The 23,013-nt window shown below is 39.3% G+C and overlaps 1 protein-coding gene across 1 annotated transcript; it reads left to right on the top strand.

Annotated features, from left to right (window-relative positions):
* Positions 1–834: 834 nt before the first annotated feature.
* SLC16A4 (solute carrier family 16 member 4) lies at positions 835–21,855 on the top strand (the record flags this gene model as incomplete). Its single annotated transcript, XM_084243814.1, has 8 exons — positions 835–858; positions 6,490–6,622; positions 7,336–7,479; positions 7,651–7,812; positions 9,063–9,584; positions 11,373–11,584; positions 12,561–12,654; positions 21,698–21,855. 8 exons carry the CDS (start codon positions 835–837, stop codon positions 21,853–21,855), a joined length of 1,449 nt encoding a protein of 482 aa, XP_084099940.1.
* Positions 21,856–23,013: the final 1,158 nt, after the last annotated feature.

Raw genomic sequence — 23,013 nt, 5'->3', positions numbered from 1 at the left:
AGGAATACCTAACTAAGCTCCAGACACCCCTCCCTTATTTACTTCTCTAAAGTCAAAAACTCTCCAAGAGGCAGAGGGTGATGCACAGGTTACCCCAGGTTTTACTGGAGGACTGTAGGGAGAGGAAAGCCCACATCATTGAGGTCTGGCTTTCTAGTTAACTCTTTTGCAATTCTTGCCTGATATAAACTGTAAAACGAGTGGTCATCTCTCAGATGCCATTCAAGCTGGTGAAAAAGAGAATTTTGTGGTGGTTTTGCTATCCCTCAAATCACAGTACTTTTATTAGCTTTTTCTCATCTGTTCCATGGTTCTGCCTTGATCATGGTTATGGCATAAGCAGAGATAAGGGGACATTATAGTCAGTTACACTTCATTTGTAATGAAGGACATACTCCAATGAACTGTCAAAGCCACATGGACTTGTCACCCGAAGGCAGCCAGAACACTACAAAAAGAAAACCTGATGGTACAATGTCCTGCTTGTATTTTTGAGGCTGAGATCTAGTCCATAACTTTAAGAAATGACAGAGCTTTGTTTCCCCAATCTCCTGTTTTGTTAAATAAACCCCAATGTTGTTTCCTGGCAGGGGGAAGGGGGAAAGAGAGAAAATCACCTATTTTTAAATGGGGGGGCTTTTAAAAGAATTGCAGTGCAAGTAGTTTTATGCCACAGAGTAAGATAAAGTTTAAAAGTTTAAATCAGTCAAACAATCAATTTTATCTTGAATTTCTCACAGGGATTTTCTGCATTTAAACAAGATGAAGTGCCATACTGCAGAGAGAGGGGAAGGCCCGCACTACACTAGAACCCCAGATGGAGGTTGGGGATGGATGATTGTGCTGCATTTCTTCCTGGTAAGAATTTACCTCCCCCTTTCCTATAGCTTGAAAGGTTCTCTGAAGAGACTGGAGCAGTCTAGCCAGGTCACTTATGAAATGTCTGGCATATGAATGGGAAGGCAGGTAGAGCAAGGCCAGGAACTGCCAACAACTGCCAACATGAGTGGCCCACACTTAATCTAGGAGAAAACTGAAAACATCCCCCTTGAATGAAAGCAGCAGCATTCTCATCCAGTCTACTCCTACCATGCTTTAAACCTACAGAATGTTCCAGACACCAGCTACCATTGACAGGACAATCACACATCCATCACAGGTGTATCATTACTAAGTGCTAAAAAGTGATTATGGGGAGGCGAGAAGGGCAAGTTCCTCAGTCCAGCTCAGCATATACCTAACACTGGTGGCAGCAACCTTCTGATAGGACATGGGGGTATTTCCTTTCTATTCTGCTGGCAAATACACTTCCCACATTGCCCCATCATCCATAGCTTACACAAGAACTAGGCTCATTCTGTCTGGAAAAAGAGAAGGATGTGGGGCCTCCCCGGTGGCGCAGTGGGTTGAGTGCAGCGCTGTGAAGCTGTCCGCAGCCTCAGTAGTGTGGGTTTGATCCTGGCCTGCTGGCAAGAATCCCACATGGTGCGGCAGACCTCTCCTGTCACACCTAATGCTCCCCTCAGCAGTGTATTTTGGTTGTCTGCCTGTTCTGTTCCCCGCTCTGTCTCTGGTGAATCCTCTCACCCTCCTGCACCTCTGGCCTGTACCCAGCTCTTGTATAAAAATAAATAAATCTTTAAAAAAAAAAAAAAGAAAAAGAGGATGTGGCTTCTGAAACTGGAGTCTGATTTTTCTCCTTCAGCCATAAGCAACTAGAATAGGCACTCCATTTTTAAGTTCTTTTTCTTACCCAGAAAGTGTTGGGATCCTGCATTGAGTCTGAGTCATTAGCAGTTGTTCTAGAACGTTGGTGAATCCCATCACACCATACTTACACCCCAAACGAAGCTACAGAAAAGCCCGCTCCACAACTCCTTTTTAATATTCCCAAATGAGTTGGTGTTTTTGTTTTTGTTTTGTTTTGCATAGAATTGGGTTGTAGGCCAGACGTGTGGGGTCTGGGGGGTGAGAGGTTTCATCTGAGACAGAGTGGGGAGAACAGGTGGATTTACTGAAATACACTGCTAAGGGGAGCAGCAGGCAAGACAGGAGAGGTCAGCTGTACCATATGTGCTTAGCTCCCTGGCTGGGGATCGAAGTCAGGCCCTAGTGATGACAGCACTGAGACTTAACCCCTAGGCCACCAGGGAGGCCCTCCCCCACAAATCAGTTGTTAACTAAGAATACTCAGAGAGATACCCTTTCCCTCCCAGCTCTCCTCCCTGCTCATCCTTAAGAAGCTCACAGGGAAGGGCAGGTCCTGGTGACTAATAATCCTGTAGTCTACAATGTGGATAACTAAGTTCTTTATAAACAGGATAATGGGAATGCACCATGCCTCCCCTCCAGTGATAAAAGGGGGAAGAGTAGAGGCAAAGGTCGTCAGATAGGACTTATGTAACACAAAACTAACTAGAAGACTATCTGTTAAACATTAGCTTCACTACCAAATAATGGACTTTTTTTTTCCTCCTAAAAAATTTAACTATTAATAAAAGCCCTTCCTACAGGTGGGCCACCTCCCCAAATCATAGGATTTGCACAACTGGGCTATGAGTGAAGATCTCTAGTTTTCCCATCTTTCCCCCCTGTAACCACCCTTACTTTTCCTAATTTATCCCCCAAGAGATAGAAAGATATTTCACCAATATTGTTGCTGATAAGGAAATACTGTCTTATAACCAGATTAATAAACATCATCCCACTTTGGGGTTTTATGCTACCTTTTGTGCCTTTATAAAAGTACAAAAAAAAAAATACACTGGGCTCTCAAAATGTTAACAATTAAACCAGAGTCTAATTGCCCACAGTTGTAATGCAGGTGCTTAGATGACTATGCTTTTGTTTCTGCATGAGTTAAAGTGTATGTACCCAATAAGATTCAGCTCCTCAACCTGAAAAGGGGAGGAAATCAAGTAACTCAATGTTCTTTGGAAGTTCCCTACTTTAAAAAAAAAAGAAAAAAAAAAAAAGGATTCATTCTATCTAACCTAGCAGAGTTTATAGCAATATATTTACACATTGTTTTTGTATTCTGTCTCACTGAGTGTTCCATGAGGGTAAGGACCATGTCTATTTGCTCACCAATCTATGTTCACTACTTTAATATAGTAGAGACTCAATATATACCTACTAGTGGATGGAAGGATAAACATGATTAATGGACACACTCAGGAATCAACAAATAAGGTGATAAAAGATAGGGGGATAGGCAGGGACTTTGGAGGACATGTTAAGAGCACTGGGTTTTACCTTGAGGCTAAAAGGAACTAAAGAGAAAAATTATGCAGGGGTAATGGGATAAATATGTATTTCAGGAAAGTAGCTCTGGCTGCAAAGTGAACAATGGGTTGGTAGGGGAAAGGACTAGAAGCACTAAGATGCATTGAAGGAATGTTGCAATAATCCAGGTTAGAAAATTAAGGCAGTAGCAACAGGGACAGAGAGAAAATACAGATGATAGGGAAAAGGTGGGCCTATGACTTGGAGAGTAATGGTGTCAGAGAGAGGGAGTCAAGGAGTCTTCAGTTGTTGGCTTGGACAAGGTAGATGAAGAAGCATGCTATTCTCTCACCGAGTCTGAGAGACTCATGACAAAAGCAGTGTTTTCGGAATAGGCCATATGCCTCTGGAGCACAGGACCTGCATACTGAAACTTGTAATGGCCCTGTATGTGTTTGCCCTGGTGGATGAAACCACCAGAGGGAGAACAAGAAGAACAGAACCCTGAGGAGAATCAATGTCTAGGAGATGTTCAAAGCAGTCCACAGAGGAAACAGCAGCCAGAGCAACCCAGAAATGTATCATCACTGAAGCTGTGGTAGGAATGTTCAGGAAGAAGTGTGGGGCATATGCCGCTGAGGTCGGATATGGTAGAAATGATAATGGCTACAGTTTAGCAACAAGGAAATCTCTTTATCAGTACCATGGAGTGCTGGGATGAGAGGTAGAAATAACAGACTTCTTTAGTTTGTCTGTGAAGGTAGGGAAGAACTAAGGTTCTGTATGCAAAAAGGCTCCTATACCTGATCCAATCTCCTTTCCCAAGACAATATTCTAATTAGAGTTATCTAGTACAGGAATTCTTTTTTGGTGTATGTGTGGGGTAGGGGTGGGGAGGAGTTGGAGGGGGCAGAAAAGCTAAAGGCAAAAAGTAAATAAGGGAACTGGATCTGATTGGTGGCAGAATTTCTAAGCACTTTTATTTTGGGGTAAGTCCATTTATAATGCCTGATGTGGCCAGGACTAAAACCCAATGGTGAGCCAAGGCATGGGATGACAGGCTTATCCAGTGTGCTTAATTAACTAGGGAAAATCCAGGCCTTGGGAATTTCAGCATCTTGGAATCAAAACACAAAATTGGAAAGGCTAAAATGGAGAGGAGACAAAGCAGATGAAAAAGCTAAGTCCTTGGCCTTCTTGATATAAGATGAACGACGCAGACCCAGTTATTACAGACAAGATCGTATTCATTCACTGCTACTATGCGCAGACATCAAGGACAAACCAGGAAGGAAAGGCTCTGAACTAGGGGGACCAAATTAGCCAAATTCAGGTAGCTAAGAACATCAAGATCGGCATCATGACCAGCACAGAAACCGTGTTTACAGAAAAAGGATAATTTTACAGAATGATGCTTCACTGTGTGTTCCCTGCTCTTGAGAGTATATACTTACCACTGTGTGAATTCTGAACTGAGGGACAGTTTGGGTTGTGTGAGATCTGTATCACCCTCTCATTTCCAGAGAAACACACTGAGGAAAGTTATGGCTAAAAATTACCTGAATGAGCATCTGATAAATGCCTTTATCACTTTTGAATATACAGCCCTGGTGTGCACACAGCCCACAGAGCGCTGTTCACTCTAAATAAGGAACGTTTCGTTATTTTCTATCAACTCAGAATGGGAAAATGTATTAAGAGAATACCTCCTTACCACCCCCAACTTCTGTAACCTCAGAGCATCACTACTAATCCTTAGTCCCTTACTCCAGATAAAAAATGGTACTAGTCTGAAGAACCTGGTGATGGGGTTTTCAACAGGGGAGGTCTTGATTATTTAAGGCTGAGGGAAGGAGCCTAAGTGGAGGAAGGTTTTTGATTCAGCAGGTAGACAATACCAATCAAGAGAAAGGAAAAGAGAAGGGAAAGATGTGTTTTGGTTTGTTTGAGTGGACTGAAGCTAGAAAGATATATTAGTCATAAAAAGGAGTCTGAAGCTTGTGAGAAAGTAGTATTTACACAAGATAACAAAATTACATTAAGAATTTTACCAAAACCTTCTCAGTTGATCTTCATTAGTCCCATAAGCCTCTACCTCTTTTCAAAAGAAGTGTAATTTCTGCAGAGTAGTTTGCCCTTGAGAGTGAATTATCTATGGGGCAGGTATAAACTGAGATGAGTGCAGGGGGGGAAATGTTTACCAGTTGGACAATGAAAGCAGGATAAGTAAAAGAAGACCCAGGGTTCTGTGGTTCTTAAGCAACAATGCACGGCCAAGTTGAAAGTAGAGAAAGCAACCTTGAAAAACGAAGGCTACTGAAGAAAGGGGAAGGAAAACTCCCTGAAGGCAGGGAGTCCCCTGGAGACAGAAAGAGTACATGTGGTGCCTGGGCTCTGAATGACTGAAGACTCTGCCTAGGTTTCTTGTCCTGCTCTCCCTCCAAGCCCTGCAGAAGATGTTTGGTTGGTAAGCAAAAAAGGAAGAGAGGAGGCACAGCTACTACAGGCCAATCAGAATTTCAATTAACAAACATCAGGGCTCCATAGAAAGAAAACGTGACCTCAATGGAATGCTCCGCCTAGTGGAAGGGAAGATCACCTAGGCAAGGAGGGAAGGGTGGGAACCAAGAAAAGGATGGGGCACATGATTCATTCATAAGGTGACCACACATCCTGGTTCACCCTCCCTTACATGCTGGCATAAATTAGGTTTTCCTCTTGCTTTCAGAGTTTTCCAATTCGGATAAAGTACACATTCTCCCTAGTAATACATCAAGTAAAAGAGCAGAGTACAGCTTATTAGCAGAGTTAAAGCATAGCTACCCTAAAAATTGACAGGAATAATTAGTTATATTTTGGACAATACTGTCTTTCACAAAGTAACTGGAGTTAGCTTCTTTAACAGATGATATTCTAAGAGGGCGGTTGAGAGAGAGGGTCTGGAGTAAATCTCTCCAGGTTCAGATTTCAGCACTCCATCTTCAGCAACTTTTAATCTAAGCCTCAATTTCCTGACCTCTAATACCTATCCTGTAGCCTTCAAATGAGGATTAAATGAGACACTTTCATATAAAGTGCCTAGACACTCTAAAGTGACAGCCACCTCCTAAAATGTATAAGCAGGAGCCACCAAACTGGCAAATACTAGTGTGCGTGGGGGGGAGGGGGGGTGGGGAGTGGGGGGGTGCAGATTCATAACCTCAAGCAACTACAACCTCCTCTACAATAGTTCACTCACTGCCTCTCTGGTCTGCTTTGATTTAGGTAAATGTGATTGTGATGGGGCTCACCAAGACTTTTGCAATTTTCTTTGTGGTTTTTCAAGAAGAGTTTGACAGCACCTCAGAGCAAATTGGCTGGATTGGCTCCATCATGTCATCACTCCGTTTTTCTGCAGGTATACATGAGTCAGTAAGTGCGGTCCACGGCGAAGGATCACGGTGACAATGGGCAATTCCAAGAAGACTCACCTGCCAATCACTTCAGACTGAAGTATTGCTAACACTCAGGTTCATTTAGTAATAGTAATACATAAAGCTCCCAACTGACTTGGTAAATGGGAAAAATTAGGGTTCAGAGAAAGTTGAAGATTTCAAGTATTTAATTACATGACACAATTTTTTGTCTTGTTTCTTTTCACAGTGCCTTAGTATCTGTTCAATGAGTCAGCTTCTCTGGAAAGTCAGACCATGAAGTTCTGCTCTACTCATCTAAGCAAACTCAAGACATAATAGAGAACCAATTCTTCCTCCTCTAGTTTTATTTGTAGCAATAACATGGCAGAGGAGCAGATTAATGATGTAAACTTGGTCTAGTCATAGGCCGCCAGATGCAATCTCATTTTGTGGAGGTTTTATTATGTATGTTCAGTAAGTTTCTCCTCCAAACCTGATTGTTTACAATCCTGTTCTTTCTTAAAAAATAAAAACTCTTCCAAAAAGCAAAGTAGTATGGGATGGGAATGTTAAGAAACCCAGCTCACTTTTTGAAGCTACACAATACTCCAGAGTAGAGTCCGATTTTCCAACCTTGCTGACTTAGATTGCAAATCAGCAGACAAGGGGTGCGAAGCACATCTGCATAGTGTTTACCATTCTTTCTTTTCCCAAGGCCCCCTGGTTGCCATTATTTGTGACATAATTGGAGAAAAAACCACCTCCATTCTTGGGGCACTCCTTGTTGCTGGTGGATACTTGATCAGCAGCTGGGCCACAAGCATTCCCTTTCTTTGTGTGACCATGGGATTTTTACCTGGTAAGTCCATTGTAAAAACAAGACTATGAAAGATGGAACTAGGGACCCTCCCTTTTAACTGTCCATGGGTCCAAAAGGCCTAGTCATAGTTATTTTGGTATCGGAGAATATATCCTCTGTTACCAAGTCACTTAACATGAATGTGATTCCAAGCTGTTGTTTTTCTTTTAGGTTTGGGTTCTGCTTTCTTATACCAAGTAGCTGCTGTGGTAACTACCAAATACTTCAAAAAACGGTTGGGTCTTTCTACAGCTATTGCCCGTTCGGGGATGGGACTGACATTTCTATTAGCACCCTTTACAAAATTCCTGATAGATCTATACGACTGGACAGGTGAGACGTTCTAAACTTCTGAAACATCTCTGCAAGATTAAGTGTTCAGCCCTCTAAAACTCTGATAACTGGAAAAGCAGACATTTACAGTCAGAGAGGAAATGAACATGATATCTAAAGTAAACACACTCCTCTTCCTTAAGACTACACAGAAGAGACCTTGAACCTGCAGACTTTGCAGCCCATACCAACAACTCAAGAGTTCACCACAGGGTTCAATGTCTGAGGTATATGGTGTTCTGTGCAGTTGGGGAGACCCCTTCCAGAAATGGGGTACTCCTGGGAAGCAAGTATTCCGTCTTCCCTTTCTCCTCCAGTAAAACATTTTTTAAACTTTATCAAGAAAAGTAGTTTGCATCTTAAATAATGCCTCCTCCATCAGACTTATTACAATGGAAGGGAATACGTGGGTAAAGAGGATCATATTCTTTAAGAGTTAAATTTTTACATACTGCCAGCTACAAATTTTTGCCAATGATTAAAACCATTCACACCACAACTTCTTTACACCAGACATAAAACATTTGAATTTAAATTTTATATTACTGGGAAAATATATGCATATTGTGTGATTATATATACCTATTTCTATCTGCATAGCAGTTTTGTTGAACCTTTCCTACATTAAAAAACTCAAGGTGAACAGGACCAGCTACAAATCCGTAGGACAAGAGGACAGAACCTACAGTCAATTCTACTTCTAGAACCATACACAATCACAGATGGGTCAGGACATGCTGAAACCAAGTAACTACTCAGCTTCAAAGGCAAGATTGGCATCTGTTTTCTTTCAAGGAAATTTAAAATGTCTCTAATGAATGAGACTGTCTCCTGTTCTAAGATAGTTTCCAAATGATTCCCATCATCTAATTGTATATTTGCTATATGTACCTAAATCTAGATCCTGTCAGGTTATTTAGAATCTCTACTTAAAATACACTATAATTTTCCGACATTTGAAATATCCACTCCCCAAAAAAACTGGTTTCATTCTTTTTCCCTTTAGCACAAATAACACTCCTTCCATGCCATCTGTTGTCACAGCTTCCTGGTTTTCAATCTCCTCCAAAGGGCTGTTTTCACAGAGACACCACAATATGCACAGCTAACAATTAAGTCAAGAGACTTAAATTCAGGGAACAGAATAGTGTTTTCAGGAATTACTGCACTTTGACTAGTTCATGCAGGACATCTTCTGAGCCAAGTATCTAACAGTGCTGTGAAATGACTTTTCAAATTCTCTCTCTTAGGTGCCCTTGTATTATTTGGAGCTATCATACTGAATTTGGTACCATCTAGTATGCTCTTAAGACCCATCCACATCAAAAGTGCGAGCAATTCTAATCCTAAAGACAAAGGCAGCCGTCTGTCTGCAAGTGGTCCAGAGGCAGAGTGTGGGGTAGAAACATCCCACTGCAGTGAGATAATAGAGTCCACCACCAGGGACAATAATGTGCAGAAGGCTGGGCAACCAGATACAAGTGTAACGGTCTCACAAGATCATGGTGAAGAATTCAACAACGGGCCTAATAAGAACAGAAGATTGTTCTTAAAAACAAATGAAGCAAGTTACAAGAAAAAGGTCACTTTCTGGAGCTGTAAACAAGAACTCGTTGATACTTCTCTTCTTAAGAATCCTTTCTTCTACATATTTACCTGGTCTTTTCTCCTCAGTCAGTTTGCATATTTCATCCCTACCTTTCACCTGGTCGCCAGAGCCAAAACACTAGAGATTGACGTGATGAAAGCCTCCTATCTTGTTTCTGTAGCTGGTAAGAAAGTCAACTTCAATCTTATACCCAGAAGGAAAAGTGAACTTAGCTTTACAAAGGTAAAATTTAAATGTTATTAAAAAGCTGAAGAAAAACAACTTCTTAAATAGAACTTTGGGTGCCCCAGGAAATTCAAGTTTGTGGAGGCTCTCACTCAGGAGGAAGGCACCAGGCATTTCTCTGCACAGATATGTCACTGGACTCTGCACACAGGCTCTCCCTGATAGCGGACCCCCAAACCAAGTTTTATTCATTTGCATATGGCAGAGTCTGTCTGATACAGTAGACATTAAGTATCTGCTGGATAAATACTGGATTTAAAAGCTGATGCTCAGTGGCCAAGTGCCATATCAAGATATAGAAAAATTTCTGACAGCATTTCTAGTGGTTGAAAGGATTGGTTTTAGACATAGACTTCCTTGGGTTCAAGTTCCTTGCTCTGTATTTCCTAGCTGTATGACCCTGGGGAAGTTACATGCCTTCTCTGTACCTCCATTTCCTCATCTGTAATATGGAATATCATTACCTAAATGTGTAAGATTGTCAGTATTAAACAAGTAATGCCTGTAGAGTTTAGAAGAGTATCTGACCTCTCACAAGCATTCAATAATGTTTTATTAATATTTGCAAAGTATTTTCCCCTTGAACTCTTAGTAAGAAAAATAATTTATGAAATCAGAAGAACATGATCCAGAAAAGGGTTTTCTCAAGTGACAAAATATGCAGTCTAAAAATATGAAAAGGGATGAAATGGAACTAGTAGTAAAACTATCTGGAAGTGCTCAGTAACTCAACATTAACTTTCTGCTTGCTAATTTCCTGAAAACACTGTTTACTAAGCCCTTACAAAAGCAATCACACCCCATTTCCAGATAGTCTGTTTCAAATAAGCCTAAGTATACAAGGAAAAGATACAGAGCTAAACCAATTTTTTTCCCACTAAATACCTGGTTGTATAAATTCTAACTTAGGGCTATCCACTGGGACCAAGGTCTCAATATGTATTTTAAGAATAACTGTAAAAAGGCACAGAAATGATAGTATGCTTTTTTCAAAAACCCATCCCCTCCACCCCTTTTGGGCAGAACAATTTATGTTTGAACCACAAAAATTTAAAGTACAAAACTGCAGCTCATACTTCTCTTGGTGAAAATCTCTTTTAGTACTTAACTGCTGCATTAGCTTGTAAGAGGATAAAGGATAAGAATTCTATCATGAAACTGAATGAAAAATGTGGTTCTTAAATTTTATTCAAATTATACCCTAGCTCCAACGTTCAAACTATGATTTCCCATTTCATACTTCCTTATTTTCAAGTTAAGCATAATCATCTTTGGAGGAGGACTTAATTATCAAAACTGTCAGAGCCTCAATACGTATGGTTTTTTACATAAGAATTTTTCATACTATAATCTTCCAACATGACACTAACCTGAGGGTCAACTAGTCTTTTTAGAAATCTCACCTCCTCACTTGTAGAACCTCTTCAAGGAAGACCTCCCGAGTTCTGAATCCAGGGTCCTTTGTCACCAGGGTTCCCAGTTTGATGGTATAAGCTCACCAAACATGATCATAAAAAACTTCAAATGGGTGTTTTACCCTGCTCTTGGTGAGTCCTTGGAATAAATAGGTAAGTGACAGAGCCAAGTGAAAATTTTTTTCTCACATAGCTTTACCTCAGGATGAAATTGTATTACTGAGGAAAAGATGCCTTACTGTATTCACATTTCTTCAAACAGGCTAGGAAAACAATTACAATTTCCTAAGACCTATTCAATATTGTTCTAGGTATCATAGAGACAGTCAGTCAAATTATATCCGGATGGGTGGCTGACCAAAACTGGATCAGAAAGTACCATTACTACAAGTCTTACCTCATCCTCTGTGGCATCACTAACCTGCTTGCTCCGTTAGCCACCACATTTCCACTACTGATGACCTACACTGTCTTCTTTGCCATTTTCTCTGGTGGTTACCTATCATTGATACTTCCTGTTCTGGTAAGTAGACACTCATTTAACATTGTTAACCATTTAGTAAAAAGAAAAATTAGTAATAATTTCCCCCAAAGGAAAAATGATACCCAAGGCCTCCGAAATCCTACAGATACATCCCGTCTAGCTATTCATCTTACCTAGGAAAGGAAGGAATGATGACAGGATTATTCACATGGGACAGAAAGAAATGAAAGCAAACAAGGAATCTGCAGGGAGACTTATCAGTCTCCCAGGTTAGACCTGTGTGTTCACTACTTTCCTTCAGTTCCAAGTATTTCCTGCCTCCTTGTAAGACAAGAGTTCCCTGAGAGAAAAAGGGGCTTTTTGACTAGTTTGATTTCTCTGTATTAAGAAGTTCTGTTTATCTTAAAGGGGACACTCCTCTATTTTCACCCCAAACTAACTTAAAAGTACTGGACTCACATGGAAATGAAATACTTTCACAAATACTTCTGAGTTGTTACAGTTGAGAACCTCATGGGTTTGTCTCAGAACTAGGTCCCCAATGTACCAGAACAGAATCCCTGGGAATAACAGCAATATTAACAAAAGTGCTGCAGGATATAAGGTTTAGGTAAAACCGAAGCTTTCCAAAGCTGAAATCAACACCTGTGACATTTGAATTCTTTCAAACCAATGACTGGTACTCAGTCAGAGATGTATTCAAGAATAGGACTATCAGCTCTGACTATAAATACCATTTCCTAATAGAGAAGAGAATGAAGATCCAGGAGAAAACACCCAAGAGATAAAAAAAGGAAAAGGACCAAAACCAGTGTTTTTTACTAATAAATTGAAAACAATGCCCACCTAGTTATGTTACTAATCCCTATTTGCTTCAGATCTTTCACAGTATCAGGGCAAAAGACCATTTAAATCTCCTCAGAAGTCAACTGACCCGTTTGAGATGACTTAAGACAGTATTTGTCTAAAGAATTTCAACCTCAATACAGCTAACACTGAATTCTAATCCCTACAGGTTGATCTGTCTGGCAATTCCAAACTACACAGGTTTTTAGGACTTGCAGGATTTTTTGCTGGGATGGCTGTCCTTTCTGGACCACCTGTCGCAGGTAACAACTTAGCCACATTCTCAGCAATGTTCAATAGCAATGAAAGAAACCAATGATCCAAGAATAATGGTAACATGTAATGACAGTATCAGGGTACAAGAAACCAAAGATATCTATGCTGTCCCTGTACCAACTTTCTGACTCCATCACCAAGATATGAGAACCTGGGGGTTAATAGATATGCATTCGGCATGCTCTTTAAAAAAAAAAAAAAAAAAAAAAAAGATTTATTTTATTTATTTATTTATGCATACAGCATATATGAGCTGGGGTATAGGCCAAAGGGTGTGTGTGTGTGTGTGTGTGTGTGTGTGTGTGTGTGTGTGTGTTCACCAGAGACAGAGTGGTGAACAGAACAGACAGACTGAATGAAATGCACTGCTGAGGGGAGCAGTGGGAGATAGGAGAAGTCTGTGCCATGTGGGTTAGCTCCCTGGTGGGGATCGAACTCGTGCTACAGTGGCTGCCGTACTACAGTGGCTGCCGTTGCTACACTGGCTGCTGATAGGTTCACAGTGCTGAGATTTAACCCCTTGCACGACCAGGGAAGCCCCTCAGCATAATCTTATATTCTCTTGAAAGTCTCAGATCAAGGATTGTATGAATGTCTGGTTGCTTAGACCATTCAGAGTTTTTTTATATTCTCTTATATTTTTATAAAGAACTGTACTTAAAAAAAGAACCACTACCATTTTTCATCTAAATAGGAGTCACTTTTATAGACCTTGAAAGCAGCAAGCCTGACCTGTTTGTTCTTCAGATGGGCCATACAGGGTTAGCCTTACATGTCCTGTTCTATCTGGGGCTTCCCTACATCTCTCATTTTCAAACAAGTATGAAGGTCCTTCACAGTCTATCTGTTCTATCAAAGGTAGGAAGACACATGGCCTAAAGATCTGTGAAGAGGGTATCTGGGACCACAGGCAAACATTAAACACAAGTATAGTAAAACTGGGGGAGTTCTGATTATTTAAGGTAGTTTTAAAGTTGAAGCAATGTTTTCCATTCCCTTTTTACTTAACTGAACATTATGTGTTTGCTGAATACAAGACCATTAAAAGATTGACAAAAATAACTTTGGTATTTTACACACTGTAGTTCTCAATGTATTTTGACTATATAAATTAACACAGCACTTCCAATTAACCACAAAAAAGGAATTCAGCCTAAAATTCCTTTATTTCTTTCAGTCCTGAAATGAGAAAGGAAAAGAATTCTCCTCTCGCTTCATTATCATTTTTTAAAAATTAAGTTTTATAATGATGTTAGGTTTGCATCTCTATAAACTTAACACTTTGAAAAGGCAAATAGCAAAAGAAAAAGTATATAAACATGGGATGATAAAAATTATTACTGTTAGGGGAAAAACTCACCGTTATCTGAGATTCCGTTAGGCATACCCATTTTAAAGGAAAAATTTATACAAATATACAACCAACTCTCTATTTGTACTTACGAATACAACTTTTCCCATGGTCTAACTCAGCCTATACTACATATAAAAAAGCCAAGCCCAGGATTGTTATATAGGAAATGGTACAAGGAGACATAATACCATAGGTGCCCTAGCAGAGATCCTCTGTGGCCAGGGCTTAGTTTTACACGATTCAGAAAAGAGAGCTCAAATACAGTTTGCTGACACTTTTTTTTCACTCTTGATCCTAGTTCACTGGCAGACCCCATGATGCCTCAGAACTTCTCAAGCCTATTAGGCCACAAGCGTAGGGAGGTAGTAAGTACCAGGACACAGAATACCTAACTCAAATGATGAAGGTAAACAACAAAACTACATGTTTAGAGAGCTTCTGCTCTATGTGGTTTTATATACATTTCAAAAGTTTAAAGAGTTCAATATTTGAAGACAAGGTAAGTTTTATAAGGACCATTACTTAAAAGGAAAATGCATTGTGTGTGTGTTGAACTCAATCTGTTGGGTCATGAGCTTCCTTAATATTTTTTTTTTCCTTAGTATTTTTTTAATGAAAAAAGGATAGAACTACAATAGAGCAAATTAGAAAACAGAGTGCACCACTTTATTGTGAAACTTTTACTTCATACATACCCCCCATGTAATATAAATATGTGATATAAAATACATTTTTTTCTGTCAATGAGTTAAAATAAAATTTACAAGCCTTTTCTTTTCCAAAGGCCATGATACTCTGGCACTATAAGTAAGGACAAAGAGTTCATAATACATTTTACCCTCTAAGTCTGGGAATATTATTTAGGCAATCATAAATTTAGTGATTCTACAAAAAAGCCAAGGAAGTGATAAAGTTATTGCTGAAAAGTTTATGCAGAGTTAGTCTGGAAGTTGTAATATTTTAAACAAGATTATGACAATACAAAATTCAATTAAATGTCCTTCTCTATATCCTGATCTTTCACTGACTACATTAGAAAGCTAAACATTTTGTTAAAAGGAGAAACTTTACAAAGTTCTTGCTCCTGTAAGTGATTGATTCCTCTCTGAAAAGAGAGATTTTTTCAAAGGCCATTAGATTTGTTCCTAAGATGACTCCAACAGCAACTATCAAAGAAATCTCAGTTCTCAACAGCATAGCCCATTATATTATTGTCTTGAGCTTTAACTAAAAAGAATTATTGGTTATAAACAGTAAATTCCCAATCAAACTTAGATCTTCAGAGATTATCTGAGATTCTCAGTTTTTACTTACCTATTATCTGTTATTACCAATTGCAAGAGTTGAAATTGCTATAAAAGATTATAATCATTTTAAATTAGGAATCCAGCAAACAGTGAAACTTTTCACAATAATCCTCAGTCAAAACACTCATTAAAAATGGTAACATCAATTACATGAACAATATTTTTCTCCTTCCTGTATGGAAATGAAACAGAAAAACAAGTTAGCCGTATACATATATTTTAATAAGCCCAAAAAAGAAACCTTCAGTTTCACTTAAAGGTACAGCCAGCAAGGGGCCCATACAGCTGCCTAAAAAAATTAAACAGACAGGGCCTCCCCTGGTGGCGCAGCGGTTGAGCGCTGGGCTGCGAGGCTGCCCGCAGCCTCTGCAGCACCGGTTCGTTCCCCCGGCCTCCGGCGAGGGTCCCACCAATAAACAAACAAATAAATAAATAAATAAATAAAATAAAACAGACAGTAGCTCCCCTCTCTCCTTTACATACCCCACCCACACCCAACTGACAAATGCATATTATGCTAGTATACATATTTACATCAACCAGAAGTATCTTTTGAAAACTCCAATAAAACATCATAAATAAGTACTAGGTTATAACTCAGTATTCATTCAGTAAGTATCAAACAACTTAATAGCACTGCACTCTGCTAGCTGCTAAGCAGGACGCAGAGAAAACAAAAGCTATTTTCTCAGTGATTTTCTACAGCTACTGGTTCATGATATTGCATTTACTCTGCCACATACACTGCAGGACTTACTGCTAACAATAGTATAGAGCCTCTAAAAATGAGAATTCAAATTTGCATTCTTCTACATCATCACTGAAAATCTGGTTAGGTACTGTAACCCATGTTTCTTACCTTTAAATGAAGTCATTCTTTTTTTTTTTTTTTTAGTTTCTTTTCTTTTATATATTTTTACATCATTTTTCATTTTTGCACAATGTATGCATTTTCTTTTTTTTTCATAATAAATTTTATTTTTATATTCCCCCATACAATTGCAAACCCCCCCCCGTTCTGACCCCAATCCCTCCCCTCCCGCCCCCCCACCCCCCAAATGAAGTCATTCTTAACTGTGACATTAAAATGATCTTAAAATATATTGAACCTCCCTTCAATAAAGCAGATATTTCACAAAAGTAATTTTAAGTCAATTATCCTCCAAAATAAGTTAACTAGTTCTTGAAGAAGCACATTTCTCTCTGGTTAATATTTGTCAACCTTATAACTCATCAGAAATGCCATGGAGTAAAACTGGTAACTTTGCACTGGTTCTTTATTCTTTATCTGTGTTTTATAAGAGAAGACAATGACTAAAATGGGAATTTATCTAAGCTTGTCTCTGTCCCATTAACATGAAGTGACAGATTATTTCTTATCTCTGTTACATCCTTGTTTGCCAACCATGCCCTCTATGGCTTTAGCCTGTCAGTTAAGAATCTTTTAAGGTCTAAAATTCTATTTGGAAAACAAAACTCAACCTCTTAGTCTGCTATAAATCCCTTCTGGAGGTTGGGGCTAACTGGAGCACAAGTGAGAGGGGAAAGCAAAGATTTTGGCCTCTAAATCCTGAGGAATATACTATACCCTGAAGCAACAACAAAGAAAAATAACAGATTAGTTAGTTACCCACTGATCATTTTCCCTATAAACAACAAAGCCCCACAGAATCTTAATTTGATTCAGTATTCCTATGATTGATAAATACCTACAAAAACATTAAAAATTAATATTTTTTAAAGATTTACTTTTGTACAAGAGCTGGGGTACAGGCCAGAGGCTCAGGAGGGTGAGAGGATTCACCAGAGACAGAGCAGGGAGCACAACAGGCAGATGACCAATATACACTGCTGAGGGGAGCAGCGGGCACTACAGGAGAGGTCTGCCGCACCTTGGGGGATTCTCGCCGGCAGGCCAGGATCAAACCCACACTGCAGAGGCTGTGGACATCTTCACAGCGCTGAGCTCAACCCGCTAAGCCACCAGAAAGGCCCCAAAATGAATTTCAAATAGCTTTCCATTGTGGTTTTAAAAAGGGGAGGGAGGTAGTTCTTCCTTTCCAAATATATTCCTTTGCAAGGCCAAAGATTTAAACTATAAAATCATTAACACAAACCATAATCTTTTTAATAAAACAGGACAAAGCCAATATTTAAAGCATTCCCAGTAAATCTTATTACTAGAGAGTTCCTATCTTAAAAAATCCTGACGTTTAAATTTACTAAATCAAGTCTCCCCAAATTTTCCCATTATGGCACATACAAAAAATATTTGTACAATGGGCCTCCCTGGTGGCACAAGGGGTTAAGATGCAACCTATGAAGTTGCCACAGCCACTGCAGCACAAGTTTGATCCACAGCCAGGAAGCAACTCACATGGCGCAGCAGACCTCTCCTGACTCGCCCGCTGCTCCCCTCAGCAGTGTATTTCGATCAATCTGACTGTTCTGTTCCCCACTCTGTCTTTGGTGAATTCTCTCACCCCCCACACCTCTGGCCTGTACGCCGGTTCTTGTATACATAAATATGCAAATCTTTAAGGAAAAAAAAGAAAAAAAAATATTTGTACAGCCATCCAAACTAAAATGACAGGGCTGCTAATAAGCAGTCTGTGGCTCTAGTGGCCCTAGAGACAAGGGAAGACATTCTAACTGTATACCTTGGGAGTCTGCCACTATGTTGCAACCCAACAGCTGGTTCAACACAGGCCAGGTCACTTACAGGATTCTCAAACACTAATTTGAACTAGCATCAAGGAACTTAAGAATTAAGGGTCTTATAGCGCTATTTCCAGCTTTAACTTACAGTACCAATCTTAACAAAAAAGACTTTTAACTCAGCTCAACAGTCAAGTCCTGAGATAACAGAAGTACAGAATGCTTTTTAGACAGGATGCTTAACTTTTAAACATGACCTAACATAAAATAATGGAATCACTTGAACATGTTGACATTAAAAAACTGAATTTAGAATCCTATAAATACCAAGCTCAAAAGATTGTTCCATAATCATTTTTTGTTGCATGTTAGAAAACTGATTTGTAAAATTGTTTTAGTTGAGCCCCAACTTTTTAGTTGTTTTAAATTATCACAGTAACATTAGACATGCCTGTCCCAAACAAGGGTGACAGTCAAAGATATAAGAAGTAAATGTGTATAATAATTTATTGTATTCAAGAACCAAAACTGGATGTTATGAGCATGAAGTATGCTTGAGGAAGTCAAAGAATCTGTATGTCTAACATGTATCTCAGGTAAATCTGAAGCAGGCAGATTTGTGAAGTGATTTAGCAGCAGTTTTCTCTTAAAACTATTTTAGTCCCTCGGGGTTTTATAAAAAACCCATTTTCATTATTTTTAGCTATGACCTTCTTACCCTTCAGCAGCACCATCTATCCTCTTGTCCAAGAGTTCCTATTCCTCTCCCAGAGTGTTACTTCTAATTCCTATGTCTTAAAATTCACAGGTTATGTATTTACTAGTAAATCTGCTACACTGATGGGTCTAAGTCAAGAATGATAAGATTTTCCACCCTCCTTTCCAGAAATTTCTAGAAGAGTTGAGAGACTGATGACCTATTTCTCTATACCAAATGGTCAATCAAAATCAACATCATGACTTGCCCGAGTTGGTTTCATTTTTGTTTAACGTCAATAAACACTTAATTGAGGTCACTGATCAAATGATGTGTAATGAGTAAAAAGCAACTTAAAGTTAGCTGAATTTTTTTTTTTTTTTTCCAAATACGCTGGCTGAGGTATAGGCCAGAGGCGCGGGAGAGTGAGAGGATTCACCAGAGACAGAGCGGGGAGCAGAACAGGCATACTGACTGAAATACACTGCTGAGGGGAGCAGCGGGCAAGACGGGAGAGGTCTGCTGCGCCATGTGGGACTCTCCCTGGCTAGCCGGGAATCGAACCCTTGCTGCAGAGGCTGCAGACAGCTTCTGTACAGGTTCACAGCTCTGCGCTCAATTCGCTGCACTGCTCCCAAAGCTGAATTTTAAGAGGTCATAAAACATTCTACTCATTCATTACATTAAGGGAACATAAAGCTAATGAAACAAACAAAAAGAAAGTTTTAAAGACGATTAGAGCCAAATGAGAACAAAAAGGATAGGAGACAATAACATATATAATCAGACAGGAAGAAAAGGGTATACTCAACACATCCACTGAGAAATCATGCTGAGATATAAAACAAAATCAAAAGATACAATGTAAGCTCCAGGAGGAAAGATGTTTTCTATTTGTTTCAGTACCCAGAACTGTACTGGCACGTAGCACCAAATTTTTCTAAATAAATGATTAGATAGCCTTAAATTCTAAAGGTTTTTTAAATGACTTTAAATATAAAAACTTACAAAAGTGTGATTTGCAACTACAAACGTAACATGCATACAACACTCTAGAACAGAGATTCTCAAAGTGTTGTCAGCTGGTACTCCAAGGTCCTGAGAATTTTTCAGAAAGTTTATACGATCAAAACTCTTTTCATAAAATAGTGAGACTCTATTTGTTGTTTCAGAGGGTTGACTTTGCAACAATGCTTAACTGCTGGCACATTGCGTAAATATGCTTTGCCAAAACAGTTTTTTATTTATTTATTTATTTTTAAAGATTTATTTATTTATACAAGCACTGGGTACAGTCTGAAGCGCGGGAGGGTGAGAGAATTCACCAGAGCCAGAGGGGAGCAGAACAGGCAGAAGGACCGAAGTACACTGCTGAAGGGAGCTGTGTGCGGCAGGAGTGGTCTGCGCGCCATGTGGGACCCTTGCCAGCGGCCAGGGATTGAACCGGTGTTGTAGGGGCTGCGGGCAGCTTCGCAGCCCAGCGCTCAACTGCTGTGCCACCGGTGAGGCCCGCCACAACAGTTTTTAAAAAGCACATTTCACTTAAATTCTGGTGCCATTAGCCAAATGATTTTGAGGACCCTCCCATTTTTGCTTTTTTTTTTTTTTTAACATCCAAAACGGTAGGTTTATTATAAAGAAGGGAGAGAATAAAGGACTCTTGCACAGTCACAAGCAAGCACAAAGAGTTGCCTCGAAAGAGACAAGTTTGCTAAAGAGAGACCTGCATAGCAACAGGCAGGCAGCCTTGGGAGGAGTACTGCCTCTGCCCCTCTGCAAAGAGAGGAAGCAAGCGAAGTAAGCGCCCACACAGTCACAAGTGGGCAGGGGAGCTGTTGCCAGGGAGAAGGATGGTGAAGAGCAGCACCTGCATGGGTACAGGTGGGCAGAAGCGCAGCTGCCCCATTCTTGCTTTTAAAAAAAACATTTTGCTTATAGGGGGTCTAACAGTTCTTGTTTAGCCCACTTACCAAGTTGTCAGTTCCTTCTCACATACTACTTAACACATTCCCTCCTAAACACATTCCCTTCATAGTCCATAACACATGTGTAATTAACATTTTTAAAACCTACCTCCATAATCAACTGTGAGATCTGCAAGGATAAGAGGTCATGACTATCTTAGCTCATCCTTATGTCCTCAAAACTTAGCATATTGCTAGGAACATTAAGTTACTCAAATGTTTATTCAGTGAAGAAAAAAGGTAGTAATCAACTGTTTTTTTTTTTTTCCCCCTAGAAAATACAGCAGGTCCTCAAATTATAATGCTGATGAGGAGAAAAAAAAATCAATTTCAGGCTGGGGCCATTGTCTGTGTGGAGTCTGGAGTTCTCCCCACACTTGCGTCGGCTTCTGTACTCCAGTTTCCTTCCACAAAGACATGTTAGGTTCACTAGTGTGTCTAAATTGTCCCTGAGTGAGTGTGTCAGAGTGTGCCTGGTGATGGAAGGGCATCCTGTCCAAGACTGGGTCCCATATTGCACCCTGAGCTGCCTAGAAAGGCTCTAGTCACCCAAGATCCTGAACTGGAATAAGCATGATGGAAAATAAATGAACAAATGAATAGAATGATAGGCCAAGAACTTAACTCTTGTTTATATCAATCAGCCTGTGGGAAAATTTGTTTTGTTTATAATGTCTCACTTGAAGTCGTAAGTTTCTAAGAACCTATCAACAATGTTAAATGAGGACTTTCTGTCGTAGTAATTCATGATTTTTATTTTTTAAATAAAAGTGGCCTTCTAGTAAGGATTCATCATGAAAAGGCATGTGTCCCTAATTTTCTCCAATTTCCATTAAAAGGTCAGAGGTAAGTTTTGGGTCCCCTCAGGTTCAATTTCCTACTAAGGAATAAGTGATTAAACTTTATCAATAGAAAGTAAGACAGGTACATGGACTGACTAATGTTCTGATGGGTCACAACACAGACTGCTGAGTATAGGAGACTTCTTCCTTCAAGGAGCAGGTTCTTGGCTGATGTGCTTCACTAACAGAAACCATACCTTCCTTCTAGGTTGTTTATATGATCATACCCAGACATACACCGGCTCCTTCTACTTCGCTGGCACATGCTATCTCCTCTCTTCAGTCTCCTTTTTCTTTGTACCAATGGCTGAGAGATGGAAAAACAAGAGTTTGACCAGAAGCAAAGAGAACTGCAATCAAGCTTAACCAAAGAAAATCTAAAGTAATAAATCACTGAAAAAAAAAAAACTTGGAAGAAAAGTTTCCTCATTTGTAAAATAAGGTGAACCAGATAGCCTCTAAGGTTACTTTTTTGCTTCATGTTCTGAGGAATGCCTAAATGATAGTAAGAAAACAGTAATAGCAACTTCAACTAAATTTTGTGTTAGTATTTAATCAAATGGGCTAAAATTTTCATCAGCTGAAGCAGCTACCTTAGATATTAAAAGAAAATCAGAATGTACACTAAAATAATGAACTTAACCAAACTCTCAATTGTACCATGGTAATTCAGTCACTAAAATAAAGATGCTAAACTTTTTCTTAATTTAAAGAAGTAATAGATATAGCCCATTGGTTGACCAGAATTCTGCAACCTGAATGACCGCTAAGACCTTTCTTAATGACGGGTACTACCACAAAAGGTTATCTTTGGTTACTGATTAGAGGTAACCTTTGTTTTCATTATTGTTTCTTAAAATTTCAATGATAAGCAAGCCGTTACATAATTTTAAAAAAGAACTGCTGAAAAGAAAACTATATAGTATTCTGCCCATCCAAACAATATTACTTTTTACCACATCTAATTATCTAAAAAACTCAAGTTAAATATCTAGATGTGTCTTTTGAACTACAAGTTTATATAAAAGTTGAATAGGTAATTTTTAATGGGTTCTTATTTAATGAGCCTTTAATACTTAAACTAAAAGTATTTTAGTTTCCTAAATATGGAATAATTATGCTAACTAAATGTCACTTAGAATAAGCAATTACATGTGAATAGAGAGGTCGTTCGTACTTAGATGATTTTAAGAGGGGAAAACAACTAGAATTCTCTGCAACACCAAACTGCTGAAAATTTCCTTCAGAATGCATCTTTAAAACCGTTATTATTGTTATTATTATATCCTTCCATCTCTGTCCTAAAATATCTACTGTTTTTTGTTTCCCTACAGAGAAAAACTGTAAAGTGAAAGCCTGGTTTTAGCTCCACACTGCCATCCCCTCTCACTTCCTCTGTGTGCCTTTCTGCAAGTTCTACAGCCAGCTACAATCCCAAAGGGTAGCCCTTCTCCATCAGGAAACTCTCTTTTCCTTTACAATCTGACTCATTCAAAGGCCACCTCCCTTGGAAAACCTTTCCCA

The sequence above is a fragment of the Talpa europaea genome, assembly GCF_964194135.1.
Source record: "Talpa europaea genome assembly, chromosome: 9".
Classification (NCBI taxonomy): Eukaryota; Metazoa; Chordata; class Mammalia; order Eulipotyphla; family Talpidae; genus Talpa; species Talpa europaea.
This window is presented reverse-complemented; position numbering and strand designations above follow the sequence as displayed.